At 39.5% G+C, this 17,241-nt stretch overlaps 1 protein-coding gene across 1 annotated transcript; it reads left to right on the top strand.

The window, feature by feature from the left end:
• Positions 1–1,301: 1,301 nt before the first annotated feature.
• On the top strand, positions 1,302–10,072 carry fam89a (family with sequence similarity 89 member A). The gene is made up of 2 exons (XM_073492808.1): positions 1,302–1,691; positions 3,783–10,072. Exons 1-2 carry the CDS (start codon positions 1,443–1,445, stop codon positions 4,068–4,070), a joined length of 537 nt encoding a protein of 178 aa, XP_073348909.1. The 5' UTR covers positions 1,302–1,442; the 3' UTR covers positions 4,071–10,072.
• The last annotated feature ends 7,169 nt before the right edge of the window (positions 10,073–17,241 follow it).

Raw genomic sequence — 17,241 nt, 5'->3', positions numbered from 1 at the left:
ATTAACACAGTCATGAGGCAGACATTTGGTCTAATGCTTAAAAGTATTGACTGTTCATATTAACAGGCAATAATCAGTTTCATTACTAGAGAAAGAATATTGTACAGGCTGTCTAACAACAAAGACAAATATTGATGATATTTTCACATGTTGTGTGTTTAAACACTAGTTTGTTTCATGTAAGATTTACTTTTAAGTGTAAAGAAGTCATTTCTATTTGGACTTAAATTGGCTATGTCAAGTTTGTGCCTTATTTCTCATGATAAACATCTGTCAGTGCTCGTATTATATTGATAATGATATAGAAAATGTATATAAAATATGAAATAATAGATAACTAAATATGACCGTTGATAAAATCATTTAATTTAGAAAAAGAGACAGCTGTCCTGCCTCTAAATGTTGGATGGGAGACGCCCAGCAGCCACTTTGTTAAAAGGACAGGAAGCGGATTTTACTCTACTGAGCCAGAATCAGGCACCGTCAAGTGTACAACAATAATCATAACAAGACCGGAAGTTTAAATTCAAAATAAAAACCTGAGCGTGGCGGTACTGTAGGCTTTAATACAAGGCATTTTTCTTAATGTTGTTTGGTTTCCAAAGTTATATAATATCACTGGAGCACACGTCAAGATCTACACGTTATCAATGCATATGTTATTTGTAAATGTATGGCCATTTAGTTCTCTGCCTGGGGATTTTTCCACTAAGGAAAACATCTGGTTGAAACTGAAGCTGTTGATCTTTCTTTTCTTTTCTTTTCTTTTCTTTTCTTTTCTTTTCTTTTCTTATTTTTTTTAAAATTATTTATCTATTATGGCCCCTCAAAAATGTAAAATGATTATTATTATTATTTATTTATTTTTGCTATTGTTTTTTTAATCTGGTGGAACATAAGTTTTTTTTTAATTCTCATTGCCTGTGTTCATTTTCTTCTCTCTAGTTGCATTATAAAAATGTGAAATTGTCACAAAAATGTTAATATGTTATTTTAAAGGGAATTGGAAAGTTTGTATAGAAGTGATGCATAATTGAGCTACAATAAAATGAACATGTCCATAATAACTAATTTGGTAGCTGTTATTATTCAGCACTGTATAGGGTACTGTACTGTACCGTTAGTTAGTGGGGAAAAGTCTTTCAAAAACTACATATATATATAAATCAACTTTGTTTTGTATTTAATAAAAATAAAGCCCTTCACATTGATGCTTTTATTTTGATCACCAATACCGGAAATTCATCGACATGCTTCCGGCTAACTTGACGTGGCGTCGCGGGCCGCCCGGGGCAGAGAGAAGCTGGCTGTTGCTCGGTGTGTTTGGTGTGTTTGCTGCGGGAGAGGACTGTTTATTCTCCGCGGTTTGTAGGATTTAACCAGCGAAACAGTCAACTTCAGTGTAAAAACCAGCGCTGCTTCGCTCAGTAACTCACAGGACAATGAATGGTAAGTCAACGAACGGCTCGCTGGGAGGAATGGCCTGTATCGAGGGGCTGCCCCCGCTGCCGAAGAGCCTGAGCGGCTTGCTGAACTCAAGCGGCGGCTCCTGGAGAGAAATGGAGAGGATGTACGTGAAGAAGACCATGATCCAGGACGACCTGAGCCGAGGCAGGAACAACTCCGACAACCTGCTGGCCAACAAGCCGGCCAACCTCGACGCCGCTCTGGCTCTTCTTCGCAAAGAGATGGTAACATTTGTGGGAGTGTTCATTTTATTTGACGACTAGAAAGTGCTCAACCCCTGGTCTGTCGACAGGCGTTAATCCCGATGTGCTGCACGTTTGTATCCAGCCAAACCCCCCAAAGAAACTCTGGTAGTTTGGTGTTGCCTGGCTTTTAGGCAAACTTACACGCCTCGTAGCACACACCTAAAGACTTGTTACATATTAGTGTAGTCTCCTGATCGATTCGGCATACATACCATATACCTTACAGTACATTATATAGATAAAATATTAACTTTCAGGTATGGATTTCGCCGCAGCCCACTAAGATTTTACAAGATGGTACGATCGAACAACCCGAAAATCGCGAGCATTTTGTGCATTTTTAAACCAGTTATTTTTAGTGCAATATACCTTTATGGCTGCCGAAGTTATAAAAACACTCTGTTAATTCTCAAAGTGTACCACTTTCTATGTTACCCAGCATACAAAGTCGTTAGTAAGCTTGGGAAGATAAAACGCGACTTTTTCAAATATAGTCTGATGTTAAGAAAACCTTCTGCCAGAGAAAACAGGAGCAGCTTTGCTTTGGATGAGACAAACTAAGCCATTAGCATGTTCTGATTTTAATTCCAAGCTCAGTTGAATGCCCTTTAGCTTCACTGTTAAAGTTGTTTTCATGACTAATCCTGCAGTGACTGTTATTACATTCATTGAGAGTGAGACACTTAATACACACTCTTTTACACTCCCTTGCCAGAAGCAGGATTATCACAAGAGAACCAGACCAGATTTCACTCCATGGCTCCTGGTCAATACATAACAATTGCTTGTTTCCTCATATCCAGTCATTCAGGTGAAAAGAGTCAAACTGTTGCAGAAACTCTCTGACATTTGTTTGTTTTTTTTGGTTAAAGGCTTTACTAAATCCTTTTCTGCCTCGCGTGCTTCACTCTCCCTGCAGCAAGTTCCCTGCTCGAGGCTTATTGCTTGGTTGCTGTTAATGTATTACTATCGGTTTGTAGTTCACATTGTCTAATAAGTTGTCAGTGCCCTATATTTCAGAGACTGTAAGCTGCTCCCCAGTTTATGGAGCGCAGAGCTGGCTCTCAGCTGGTTGAACTGACTCTGACTTGCATGTCTGCCGACTGTAATTTGTGTGGAAGACAATGCAGTGACCCTCAGTTCATACTGCACTGTCAGCTGAGTGGTATGCAGCAGAAATGCCCTTTTCAACCCTGCAAATAGACTGCGTTTAGTCTCGTAATGTCAGGTAGAGGCACAAGCAAGGGTTGTTTCTCATTTCCCATTCATTAAGTTGATCATATTTTTGGATTAATTCATCTTTTTGAAAATAATAGTTATACAATGACAGGAAGTAGCAAAAATTGCAATCAAGCCTGATTTATTTTGTTTGACCAACAGTTCAAAACCACAAATACTATTTTACAAATTAGAGCCCGACCAATACTCGGTTTTTGGGACCAGTATTGGGGAGTAAAAAATTCCGACATCAGTATATTGGCTGAGTTTATTGTATACGTGGAGTATATAGACTTTTTTAAACTTAACTTTTTTATCTTTTTTTAATTTTATTTTTTATACAGTGATCCTCCAAATGTGGTTATCAAACCCTTGTGAGAAAGATATGTATGTGATGGATTCTTAATAAACGAAATCCTTTTTGGGTTCAAACTGTTGGTTAAAACAAATAATAAATAAACAAATAATGACAATAATTAGGGCTGCAACTAACTTTCATTGTTGATTAATCTATCAGTTATCTTCTTGATGGGTCGAGTGGTTGTCTCGTCTATACGTTGGCACAAGATTGTGAAAAATGTTGATCAGTGTTCCCCAAAGCCCAAGATGACGTCCTCAAATGTCAAAATATATTCAGTTTACTGTCATAAAGGAGGTAGGAAACCTTCACCTTTAAGAAGCTGGCGGTGGAGAATTTTTAGAAAAATTACTCAAACCGATTAATCGGTTATTAAGATAGTTGATTCAAGTAATAGTGAAAACTAATCGATTAGACGTTGCAGCTCTGAAAATAATCGTTAGCTGCAGAAATGTGTCCTGTATTAATCAGGATCTTAATCCGTCCTCCTCCAGGTGGGTTTGCGTCAGCAGGACATGTCCCTGCTGTGCCAGCTGTGGTCGCTCCATGAGTCCATCCAGGAGTACAAGGGCAGCTGCCAGGACCTGAGCGCCGCCTCCAGCCTCAGCATGATGGAGAACGGCTACTTCGACGAGGACGATGAGTATTACCCAGAGCCTGGCGCCACTCCCACCGGGGAACAGCCAGACGGAGAGGTCGGAGACGGGACGGCATCAATGGCAGCAGCCAAGAACGGGAGCGGCAAAGACGACAGCTGGGACTCCTTTCACGTCACCATCTGAGGCCTCGTTCTCAGCACTTCTCTGCAGATGGATATGTATTTTTCGGGGGTGAAAGACTTGGGTTAAGCTGGAGGAAAAGTTGGAAACCTTTTTGCCTCAGAGGAAGAACTGGTTGGGTAGAGACAGCAGTTAATTGGTATCTCATTACCATAATAGACTATAAAATAAAATTCCAGCTCATCTTCAACTCCTCCTCAGGTGAAACACATCCCTGCTTGTGCTGCAGAAGGTTTTTTTTGCAGCGTGACCAGGAGCTTCAGACTGCGGAGCCGAGAGGCCCGGTGTTCTGACAACACCTGCTCAAACTCAGGAGTTGAGATGGATTGTATTCCAAGACTCCGTATACTCAAAATTAGGCAATATATATGATTTCTTTTTTATAAACAGCTCTGCTGCTGCTTCTATATCAAGTGGGTTTTTGCTAGCCAGTCTCCCTTTTTGGCAGAACATTTTTTTACATATACAAAATATATGAACAAAGTTGTATTATTTATTATCTAATATAAATAACAAGATATTTCCTGTTACTCTCTACGGATGTTTTGTATTGCAAATACCCAGGTACAGGGGTACAGCATTTACAGGTTGGATCACAGAGGACGGGACTTCTGAACTCTGCAGTCGGTGTTGGTGTAAAGACAGGGGCGACTGTCTGTGTGTGTGTGTTACTTTAAAGTGGTGAAATCATCTGGACAGAAGCTGTCAGACCTCAAGAATGGAGAAAGCGGCGACGTCCTCAAACCTGTTCAGAGTAAAAACACTCAAAAACTGAATGAGGTTTTGTACAGGAGTGAGGGCTCCACTTTCTTGCCTTTTTTTAGACGGAGCTCACGTTTGCTCTGAAAATGTGAAATGTTCAAAATGCTGGAAACAGTTTGCAAAGCTGAGCGCGCTTCCCTCAACCTTCAAAGCTGTCGACGCGTTACTCGCAACTTTGATGTGTCGCTGTTTTCTGACTGGGCGGTGCAAAAGGCCCAGATCGATCCGGCTAATTATGTACTATACTCTGCTTTCATCATATATCAACTTGGGTCTTTTTTTCATAGTTACGGCCATCATTCCTATCAGTAATAACAATGAAAAACCATGAAGATAAGGCTCAAGTTGTAATTAACAACAGTTATCTTTCAATATAACAAGGTAGCAAGTGCTTAGTAGCAAAAGAATCAGGATAAAACGACTTATTCAGCTATTTTCCTTATAACCAGCTTCGACTCTTTTCTTCTTGATATACTCAAAATCAAATAAAAGTTGCCAAGGATTAAGAAACTGTGATTGGCTGTGATCAGCCTTTCACAAGATTTGCACTTGCTAGTTGGAACATTTCTTCATCACAGTGACAGCGATGGAGAAATGAAAGAACATAAATCTGATTTGTTTCTGTGGTCGCTGCGGCCTTCAGATGTGGCTCGCAGCGTAAACACAAAGCTGTAAACATGGTAGCAACTATCAAATGAAAACAGGGTACTTTATAATGCTTTGTATCCTATTTAACAAGTGCTCTGCTGCATCTAACCTGGAGTTACACTATACAGACTCAAGACCAGGCTGAACAGTATTTAAGACGTATAATGAACATAACTGCAAACCTTCCAGGGGCTGTTTCACTCTCTGAGCCTCACCTTGGGAGTTTCCTTTACTAGACAATACTGGTCACTAACAAGATTGTAACTGCAAGTGTTTTTAATTTAAGGTAACTTGCTTTTATTGTAACCTGTGAACATTATAGGAAAAGAACCCGCTCTCTTCGTTTGAAGAGTGTTTTCAACACTTAGACGTCAGCCTTATTTCAGACTCTACGTGTGTTTCTTGCCGCTATCCTTCAACAGGCGAAGACGTTTGGATGTGCAGATTTTGTTACTTCTGCTACACATATGAATGGTCTGTGCAGTCTTCCTTAAAGGGACAGTTCACCCCAAAATCCAAAAATACATTTTTTGATCTCTCTCTGACCTCTTACCTGTTGTGTTATTTGTCCATCTAGACTGTTTTTATGCGAGTTGCTGAATTTTGGCGTTATCAACCATAGAGATGTCTGCATTCTCTCGAATATAATGCAAGATGGGCCTTGGTTTGTTGTGCTTGGAGGGCTCGGGCTACAACTAAAGATTATTTTCATTGTCAGTTAATCTGCCGATTATTTTCTTGTTTAATCGGTTAGTTGTTTGATCTATAAAATGTCAGAAAATGGTGAAAAATGTTAATCAGTGTTTCCAAAAAACCTAAGAAGTCCTCAAATATGCTATTTTTGCCCTCAACCCTAAGATTAGTTTACAATGTTTGACGATTAAATAGTCGACAACTAATCGTTTAAAAGCTGCAGCTCTGCTTTCAAACAAACTACTAGCTAGCTAACGTTACATCTCAGCCGAGGAGGACGCCATTAATGTGTCCACCCCAAGCTGTCATGAGCACATGCCTCTTGTCCATGCGTAGACACATGCTTCCCTCTGTGCTGTGATACAGCTGGCTGGTGTAGAGAGCAAATATTTCCTACACAGAAACTCTGCAACTCACACCAAAACAATCTAGATGGATAAATAGTACTACAGGTAAGAGGAAAATATGTTTGTTTTGATTTTGGGGTGAACTGTCCCTTTTTAAAATCTAAACTCAACAGCGAAGCTCTGAGCTGAACCTGTAGCACGCTTGATACACAGCAGCTGTTCTGTCACTCAAACTACAAAATGACTTTTCTCTCTCGACACCAGCCACCACTTTGAGATGCTGTGGCGAGTTTCAGTAGCGCGTTGATGTCGCGTCTGTATAGATCGTTTGTAGCCTGGTCCGCTATTTGTGTGCTCGTAGAACACAAACCAAAGAAAGTACAACTCTCAACATGAAATGTATTCGGTTAAAGGTGCAGAAAACACAATTTTCTACTAAACTGATCTTGAATGGTTACATTTTATTCTAAAGGTACAGAACAAAATGACGCCTGATGTCTTGAAGAATGTCTTTACGAGTCACTTTGAAGCTGATGTTGTCTCTGTCCTTCAGGAGAAACACCAATGTCTTCAACTGAACAACGAAATGTGTTTTTTTTTCTTTTTTCTGTTACAAATTTCTGTAAAAAATTTCACTGACTGACAAGTGAAAGTCTCAGTTGCTTCATGTGTAAAACACCTCTGCATCCACACAGCTACTGTGTGAAGAGCCCTGAAGTCAAAAGCCATCATTTCACAGTGATCTACAGCAGTTATCACACTGACACCACAGCTGTGTAACATTTAGATATTTTAGGAAATGTGTTTATTCGCTTTCTAAGCCTTAGCTTGGCCTAAAGACCGCTGCAGAGAATAAATGTTGGCATTGTGCATTTCTGCAAACCACGAAATACACTGAAACTTTGTGTCAATTTTCTATTTTATGTTGTGACAACGCTGTGCTTAAGGTCTGAGTAGGGTAAGGAAAAAATCAGGTTTGGGTTGATAATACCTGGTTTTATCACCTTAAGCACAGCTGGAAAATGTCACTACATTTTATTAAAGTTTTTTGTTTTGTTGCCAAAATGACCTGGTTTTGTAGGAAGCAAACGGTGGTGTCACTGAGCTGTCGTGCTACCACTGCTCATATGTAATCTCAGTATGATATGATTCATATGAAAGCTGCAAATTCAACATATCGGGGTTTGCAGAAACATTTTTTCTTGGGGACTGGGCTGAGGGAACAGCTATCGAATCTGCCTATCAACGCCTCTAAAACTTACTAATTAAACATTATGTTGCTCTCATTTAATCCTCACAAAAACAAAGTTGAAAAAGGACACATGGCTTCACTGGGCGTAATGTTCAGGACGAGAAGGAAGCAGCAAAACAAGAAAGCAAATAAGCACATTTCCCCCAAATTTTGAAACTATTCCTTTAACTACTCTATCAAAGCATTTGAGGTAGAAATTAAATCCTTTTCTCTCTGATCTGAGTTCAAATTTTTAACTGTATGAGGTTTTAATCCTCTCTTGAAATCATAACACACCACTACCTAGTCACTTTTAAATCTGAAAACTTGCCCGTTTAACAGTGTAAGTGTCTAATCAGCAAATCAAAGCACATTTGATCAAACAATGTAATTGATTCAGTAAAGACTTGACCCCGGACGTTTTATTGGATGTCTACACAATTAGTGCCTTTGTCAACCTCCGGGTTTCAGTCCTGAGGTTTGCTGTTCAAGACGGGGACGAGAATAAACCAGTAACAGTTTCATCATTTGACTCGCTCGACATGAACTCGGTTCTTAAAGCTGCTACGTGCAGAATTTGAAACCTGATGACTTTTGCAACCTCCTTAATCCCCTAATGGCAGAGTATTACATCACTACAAATCCTGGAAATCCCAGAAAGAGCTGCTTATAAGGTGTGCTAAGAGATTTGGACGTTTACTCCGAGCTCAGACTTTTTCAGCTCTCCTTTTTTTATCCTCCGTCAAAGGCTCCTTTTTCATTTTATTGACGAGGACGCAGCTGTTGGGAGTGGTGTGTTTTTGATGCTTCCTGCCTCTGAAATTTGAGTTGCTTCATACACAGAGAGGCTGTTCTCTTCCTTCCTTACTCGGACGGCGACATAAACATGAAATAACTTACATTTATTCCTTCAAAGTACATTTAAATCTTCTACATGAAGCAGCTTTAACTTCCAAAGCTTGTAACGGCCTTAATATCAGCCATGTCATTAGCAAAACTAAGGTGCACTCCTCACAAACATTTCAAGTGTTGGGCTATGATTTTGCACTTGTTTGTGGTTGCTCTGTGTTAAATCCTGCAAAACTACAACTACCTGATCCACTCTGAGTTTGTCTTTTTGACACGGGCACACGGTGCTCCTTGCACAGCAACACTACTGCAACTACATCCAGCACAGGAGAGTTAGAGAGGAGCTTCGAATTGAACACCAGCCAGTTGTACCCTAGTATCGCAGATGAGTGATGTGTTTTACAACGCCGTTTTTCATGTGATTATTGGATGTGTGATGTGGTGATGTCATCTCAGGGTAAACTTGTGGCTCCTGATGAGAAAAGTTTTCACCCTGGAGGGACAAAAAAATATCTTTGAACACGATTGTAATGTGACACTCTGTTATTTGGTGTTTTTTTTTGTGATGTACCAACATGCTTACAGCAACTACGGTCGACTTATTTCAATGTAAATGTCGTGTTTTTGGTGCGAGTCTCTCATAACAAGGGCTTCTTTCTAAAGCCGCCATTTTGCACCGACTTTGAACAATCACGTGCAAAAAATGAATTGTTAGAAGATCAGTTTTTCTACCTAGAGTGGCCTCGAAAGACCAGGGTGCAGTGCAGTCATGTGTTTTGACTTAAGTAATGGTTATTACTGTAATCACAGTCATGCCTCAGCGTTCACTTCACACTCCTGCTGAAGTGGTTTGTCAAAAGGCACACGTATAGGCAGGACGTGGAGGAGGGTGCGCCGAAAAGGCAAATTAATTTGATCAGAGGTAGATTTATATTGATTTGATTGTCAATCGGCCATGTTTCATTCACTTTAAAACTTCCTGCTGCTAACCTTTGCTTGCAAAAGGCCTAAAAATGCATACAAACTCATGTTTTCCCGCTAAAACTCAATATGACTCTTCTTTAGCTGACCTGTGTCGAGGCCTGGCTCTACTCGGTTGAATCCGAGCGTGTGAATCAGACGAGGGAAACACACGAGAGCCTCAGTAAACTCCAACAGATTATTAACGTTGACATACTTAATATTTAGATTATTATCCACCAGTTGTTGAATTTGTTTGAATCTGTCATTGGAAAGCTAACGAGAGACCAGAATCGTGAAATGTTTGACTTCATATCTATACTGTATATCATTCATCTTAATCATTCATTAAATCACTATAGTGGAAAAAATAAGTTGTTGAGAGAACATGTGAAGCCTGTGTTGTTACCATCCATCATTAATGAATGACCATACTACTGTTTCTTTGGACAATTAGTCTCAATCCTATCATTGTTATTATACTGATACCAATTTAATAAAGTGATTCCATAATGTTCAGGTTTGGAGTGAGTTCCTCTGCATGAAACACACTAAAAAGAGCAGAAACTGAACCAGTGTTATATCTGTAAAAATTAGTTGGACCATTATTTTATGCTTGAATTGGCTAAATCAACACAAGCTTCATCCTTAACCCGAAGACAGAGGAGGGCGGCAGAGAGGAAAAATCATTGGATCGCCAAAATCAATAGGATTCATCCTCTGTGGGACATGAAATCCTTCCAATAGTTGCTGAGATATTTCAGTCTGGACCACTAGCCCTGCCAGTCACATGGCTGAAAAACGAATTAACAAAATCATACGACACAAAATATTAACGATCATCTTCATTCCCAGAATCCAACCAGCCCCAGTGAAACTCTACAAGATCCTCCCAGCCCAAACTGCAGTAATCTTCCTCTCTCTGCTGCCCTACTTCTTTTTCTTTCTCCTGAATGCATCTCGCTCTGACCTGCATTTAAATGCACCGATCTGCATTTCGGTGTTGAGAAGCTGCCATGCTGCAGTTCCGGTCTAATTGATCATTACTGCAGCAGGATGTCACGGCTTTGATGTAGCAGCAGCTCCTCATGCTGTGAGGTTCAGATGAATTACTGATGATGATAACACTGTTTACATTTTCACACTCCGAGGCTCCCTGTGAGACTGAAGAAATGGGTCACGCTACAATCATTCGACTCTGTAGTATTCAATATTCAGGAAGGTCGCTCATAAAGTGCATCTAAAATGTATGTGTAACACAGCCTGTTGTAATGCTAGTTATGTTGAAGTTGTACTTGCACATACATCTTGATCTTTCTACTCTGCTTCCTGTATCTGAACACTCTAGTTAATTACTGCAAATTAAAGGATAAGTTCACCCAAAAATGAAAATTCGGTAATTTTCTACTCACCCTCATGCTGATGAAAAGTTGGGTCCACAAAACATTGTGAACAGCAGTTGCAGCATTCTCCTAAACAACTGAAGTAAACGAGCACATAGAAAACACAACTGAAAGAAAACATAAAAAGCCTCCATGCAGCTCGTCCAGAGATCCCAGATTTAATTGAAAAGACATCATTTACACACTCAACACACGATCAAGCTTGTGCACCCGCTTCAGATGGGATGTGTGCTAACGTTAGCGACGACAGTGAAGATTTCGGCGTAAAAAACATCCTCTGGCCTTCTGGAGACTTGCATTATGCCGGACGAGCTGTGTGAAGCCATTTAATGTTTTTCGGTTGTGTTTTTTTAACGTTTTAAAACAAGTCCCCATCTACTTCAGCTGTTTAGGAGAATACTGTAACGCTGTTTTGCTGTGAAGCTTCAGAAATGTTTCGTGGATGACAGAGCTTCACCTGACTTTCCACCAACATGAGGGTGAGGACATAATGACTCAATTTAAGTGTTGGGGTGAATTTATGAAGATCATATCAAATTTGAGGCATCGTTACACAGCAAATTAAACCACTCAGTAGTGTATAAAGGGTTACATTAGCTTCACTGCAAAAATGCTGCTAACATGTGAATGCATTAGCAATGATAATCCCAAATGTGATGTATATAATGTCATAATATATATTATATAATAAAGTTGCACTGGCAGAGGTCATCTTGCTTGCAGCTCTGTCTATGAAGACCACATCGTATAGGCTGACATAATGTGTTATAAACTCCATCAGGCTACCTCCAGTTTATAACTAGTCAGAAGCATCTATGAGACATTTTAACTTATGATTCATTTTAAATCACATCTATATATTTTATGACTGTTGATATAGTGCATCAGAAAGTATTTTAAGTGTAGTCATAAAGAAATGCATTATAATTCGATATAAATGTCTGTATAGAACACTATAGATGTGGTCTTTACAGAAATTGAGTACATTTTGTTACATTTTTGTGTGTTTTGTCATTTGGTATTTGTTTTTGTTTTTTTACTCTTGTAACTGTTAAATGTTGACTGTACTGTTGGGGTTTTTGTTTCTGGCCATGAAAATGTCTTTAGCCACTGTGGTGTTTCTTTTCAAACCCTATATTCGAATCTTCTTGACAGTCTTGGGAAAGCCCCTTAAACAGTATTTGGATCTTTAAATGAACAGTAAAGCTTCAGGATTTCAGCAATTCAGGATATTATGACCAGTACTGACCAGTCAAACTGCACTGGAGCTGGACCACAACACATCTGCCGTCAAATAAATGGCTAAATGTATACCTTTATGTCTGAAAACATTCATTTAAAAGCTTTACAGCACGACTTTGATATCGTGCTTGAATACAGGCTGTCTGTGCAGACCGTTGTGCAGTGTGCATCATTTGAAGGCCATGTTGTCTTTCTCTCTCTGCTCTGCACTCTGGTCTCGTGCTGCCTGTCTGAGCGTCTGTTGGGAGATTAGAGCAGATTAACATAATCTTGACTGAGAGAGCAAATCCAAGGTGCGCATCACTCTCTCCACAGGGAGGGCCGGGACAGATTGCCACATCAGAGCGAGGCTGTGGGGACGCTTGTCTATCACATTAACACAGAAACTGAAGTCGCCAGACGCTTATTATTGTCGAGAATACTTGTAAAACAGTGTTGGAGTTTTTCTCTGTTCACTGCAAACCTGAAGGCGGTGCGCTCCTGTTTCATTTGTGTTGTTCTATGCATTTCAGTGAGGCCGTGAAATGACCCGTTTGTGATTTAGGTCTGTTTTTTAGACTAAAACACACAAAAGACCACTGGTTAATGTGCAACCTCATTTGGATATGTATGTGTCTGCATGCAGCTCAGTGTGCTGCTTGTTGACACAGTGACTCAACCGCTCTGGAGCTGCTTTGAATACATTGTTTATAACTAAAGCCACGATGTGAAGGGGTTTCCCTGTCTGTTTTAAACTAGTGGTCACTCGGTCAGTCCACCACTTTGGCCCAGAAATAGACATACCAGCCTTTATCCACTGAGGATGAATCCTGAACTCTTACACTATGAGGCTGATTTTTTCATTTTAAATGAAATGTCTCTGCAAACTACTGTTTGGACTGCCATAACATCTGCGACAAATATTCATGTTTCCCTCAGAATTAATTGCAATAACTTTGTTGATCCCTTCACTGTAGCACCATCTAAAAAAAAGAGATTTATCTATTTATCTATTTGTTTGTTTGTTTGTTTGTTTATTTATTTATTTATTATTGTTTATTTGATAGGGACACGTAAAGAACTTTATGAAACAAACTGAAACAGCTGTGTGAAGCAGGTATCATAGTGTTTATAGCAGATGCTAATTTGCCACACCTGTCCCTAAATGGCTTTTATGAAAACAAGAAATTAATGCAATGAGATCAAAAATACAGTAAACTGAGCAACATACAATAAAGCACACATTTAAAAAACTTTACATTACAATCTTAATCTGGCAAAGGTGATGACATCCCGATCAGCCTAGTGTGTTCATAAGGTGTCGGAATAATCGGAAAAAGGTAGGTCCGACTTGGAAAACTCTCGCGAATGCCGCTTCAAGTCAGAGCAACCACAACTTTTGGTGCACGAGTTGCCGAGCTGATGTCATGTGCTGCTGAAACATGGCGGTCATTGGGGTGATGGTAACATGCATATGTTGTGAAACATATTTCATGGCTTACATGATCCGTTTCCTTCGCTGTTCCTTGTCACTAAAGTACTGGAAACAGCTGTCAACATATTGTTTACACGCAATAAAAATGTACACAACTTCTTTTTAATGTCCATGTTGCGCCAACATGCCGACATGACGACATGACGCACATGAACACACAGACTTAGGAAGAACGACTTCCAAACTCGGCAAGCGGGACCAACCGAGGGCATGTGAATGCAGCATTACTTGTAGACTAGGCCTATGTTGTGTTGAGTGCTAACTGGTAAATCTTATAGCATGCTAGGCTGGCCCGCTGTACTAAGATGGTCAAGATGGTTAAAATATGAGCATTGCAACTATTAAAAACATCAGTCTGTTGTTATAAGCTTGCTAGCATTCTGATATTAGCATTTAACAAGCTAGCTCAAAGCTGAGCTGTGCTGAAGTAGCGTATAGCCTATCAGAGCGACTAGCATGGCTAAATACGGCTCATAGAGTTGCTTTTTAAAAAAAAAATTTTTAAAAAACAATCAAAAACAGCATGCTTATTTATTACATTCAAAACTCACCAGAAAGTCTCCTCTTTAAAATATACATTTTTAAATGAAAAGGGGAAGTTTCACTGTTGAGCTCAGAGTATGCTAGGCTAACTGATCAACATGAAGCCCACTGGTCAACGTTTTAAATTAGGGACTGGGCCAATAGAAAGATGAAAAGTTACATCAACTACGACCTCATGTCTGTACCAATGAGGTAAGACAACTCAATTGTATAAACAAAAATACATTTTCAGCGAAGCCAAAGGGTTTTAGGTGACAGCAGACTTCAGGTTGTATTCTCCCTCCAGCTCCAGTCCTCGGCGCTCACACTGGTCCAGACCTGGTGAAGGGCTGCGAGGTGACTGCTGTTCCAGTAATCTCATTAGTCCGACTTAGATTAAACCACTGCATGCCACAGTAATTGACCAGCACTCTCCAGACTCCACATTTAGAAACATTTTGTCCAGGAGACATAAACACTGTGTTGACAAGTTAAGCAAACATAACACAGGTTGTTGATTCCTATGCTTAATCCATGTTGTGTGCATCATTTAGGGATATTAAAAAAGCAAACATCCATTCTTTTAGTATGTCTATGTATGTTTTTCTGTTTTTAATTTTATTTTTTAATAGTTTCCCTTGTCCTCAAATGCATACTCAAGATCAATAATGTTAATATTAGCTGCAAAGTTTCTCTTTTACTGGAAATGTTTTGTTACTGGGACTTTCTGCCATCATTCTGCTGTGTGAGTCCATAAACACACCGGTTTATTTCTGACAGACAGAGATGTTTGTTTGTCTCAGTCGAGCTGATTTTGACGTCTCTGTGTTTAAACTGATCCAGGCTGCGTTCCTCTCCACAGAGACTGCAGCACAGATCCACCCAGGGTGAGGACTCCTAACACAACATTCCACATTCGTGTGCTGTCTCTTAACTATTCACAGGCCTGTAATAACATGTATCCATCCATGTGCAGACGCAGCACACAGAAACACTTGCACAAAATAAATAATCACACACAAATCTGAGTAATTATGTTAAAAATGGAAATATTTTATTTTGTCCCGTCATACATTTGCACGGCAGACAGCTCGGAGAGCACATATTGCAACATTTAACCAGTGTTTCTCTGCAAGCTCAATGCAAACTCGCTCAACAAGTTGGTTTTATATTCAGACGCATCAGTCCCTGCCCAGTGTCAGGGCTTGTCTGTAACATAAAGTCACAGCTATTTCAACCTTAGTTCATTTTAAACATTAGTAGGAGGCAAAGATAAATGGGGCACACTTAAACGTTAAGATTTCCTTTGAACATCACGTGATATTTAGGCTGATGAGCATGAACACAGTAACAAATATTCTGGAGGCCCAGTGAGAAAACCTTTTCTCTGTGAATAAAATGGCAGCGTCAGGTCATTTGAAAATGTATAAGGAGGAAAAAAGTAGAATTTTGACATTTTTATGGCATTATTTTTAAAAAAGAAACTGCTCTCAACCACAGAAGCCCTAAACAGCCATGGGTCAAACATGTTATTTCCTCCGTTTTCCCATGATAACAATTTAAATCTTATTTGTTTTCTTGAGATCACAAGTTATTTACGTCATTATCACGAGATAACATTCATGTAGGCAGGTGAGCGTTTTTCTGCATTTGTTTTGTGCTTTTATGATGACTGATGCAATGGTTCCTGCAGTGATTTGGGTCTTATATAGCTTCAGCTACCAAATCTCGTTATCTCGGGAAAACAACAGTTGTTATCTCGTGACTCGCTCAGAGGAAAAAACATGTTTGAACTGGCTTTGTTAAGGATGTATTTTTGTTAATTTGTTGTAACTGGATGACATTTTTTTAAGTGCTGCTTTACAAAACAAGCAGCGAATTGAAAGAGGGCACTTTGGCTTTAGATTTTAAAGTAATGGCAGAAGGTGTAAGGAGTGAAATTCAGATTAAAAATGTCTTCTTATTAAGACAAAAAAGACAAGGGACACAGAGGACGAGTCACATTGTTAAGAATGAAAACGGGAACAACTGCAGCGATATCAGACAAAAAAGATCATTTCTTTCGTGCCACTTTTAATTTGATGATAATTTAGGATTACAACTATAAAATGTCAGAAAAATAGTGAAAAATGTCAATCAGTGTTTCCCATAAAACAAGATGACGTCCTCAAATGTCTAGTTTTGTCCACAACCCAAAGAATTTCAGTTGACCGTCATAGAAACCAGAAAATATTCACATATAAGAAGCTCAGATTAGAGAATGTTGACTTTTTTTTTCCTTAAAAAATTACTCAAACTAATTAATGGATTCTCAGCATGGTTAATTCGTTAATTTCTCTATGATAAATTGATGCTACATGCAGCAGTTTTGAATGCCATTATCCGTGATCGTGTTTGAGGGGAGATCACTACATCTGGGAGGGGGAGTCCTCGTCAGATGGTTTTGTTTAGAAAGAATTCTGCCTCGCCTCTCCTCACGTGTCCGGCCGGCTGTGCAGCAGTTCTTAATAACCACACGACTCCTGCAAAGACTCCCAGGGGCCGAGGCAGGTTCAGCTGTCCATTTACACTGAAGGTAACTGCGTGAGAGAACAAATTCTCCTCATTCCACAGACACTCGGCCTGCTGCAGATGTTTATTTTACTAATTGAACACAAACACTCCAGGGAGGTTTTGTAAAGTTTACCCACTGAAGCAGGTTAACATGTTCCATAATGATTATTGTGTATCAGATATCTGGAAAGGTTCTTGCTGCAGTTTGGTGGATTTTGCTCAACTTTCTCTATAAAATGCAACAAATAAACGGCGGACCCCGTCTTAATGTGCAATTCACTTCAAGGAATTTAATTAGTTTCAGTGCCACATGATGAAAAAAGTAAAGAATAGGGTTGTTCCAATACTGATACCAGTATTGGAAATGTCTCCGATACTGCGTTAAATGCTGGAATCAGTATCGGCGAGTGCACGAGTCTATGCACTGATCTGATACCATGTACCATGAGCATTTTTTGGTTTTTATCCATTTCATATAATTGTAAATTAC

This window comes from Pagrus major, chromosome 22 (assembly GCF_040436345.1).
Source record: "Pagrus major chromosome 22, Pma_NU_1.0".
Lineage (NCBI taxonomy): Eukaryota > Metazoa > Chordata > Actinopteri > Spariformes > Sparidae > Pagrus > Pagrus major.
Note: the sequence above shows the minus strand (reverse complement) of the source record. Positions and strands in the feature narration are given on the sequence as shown.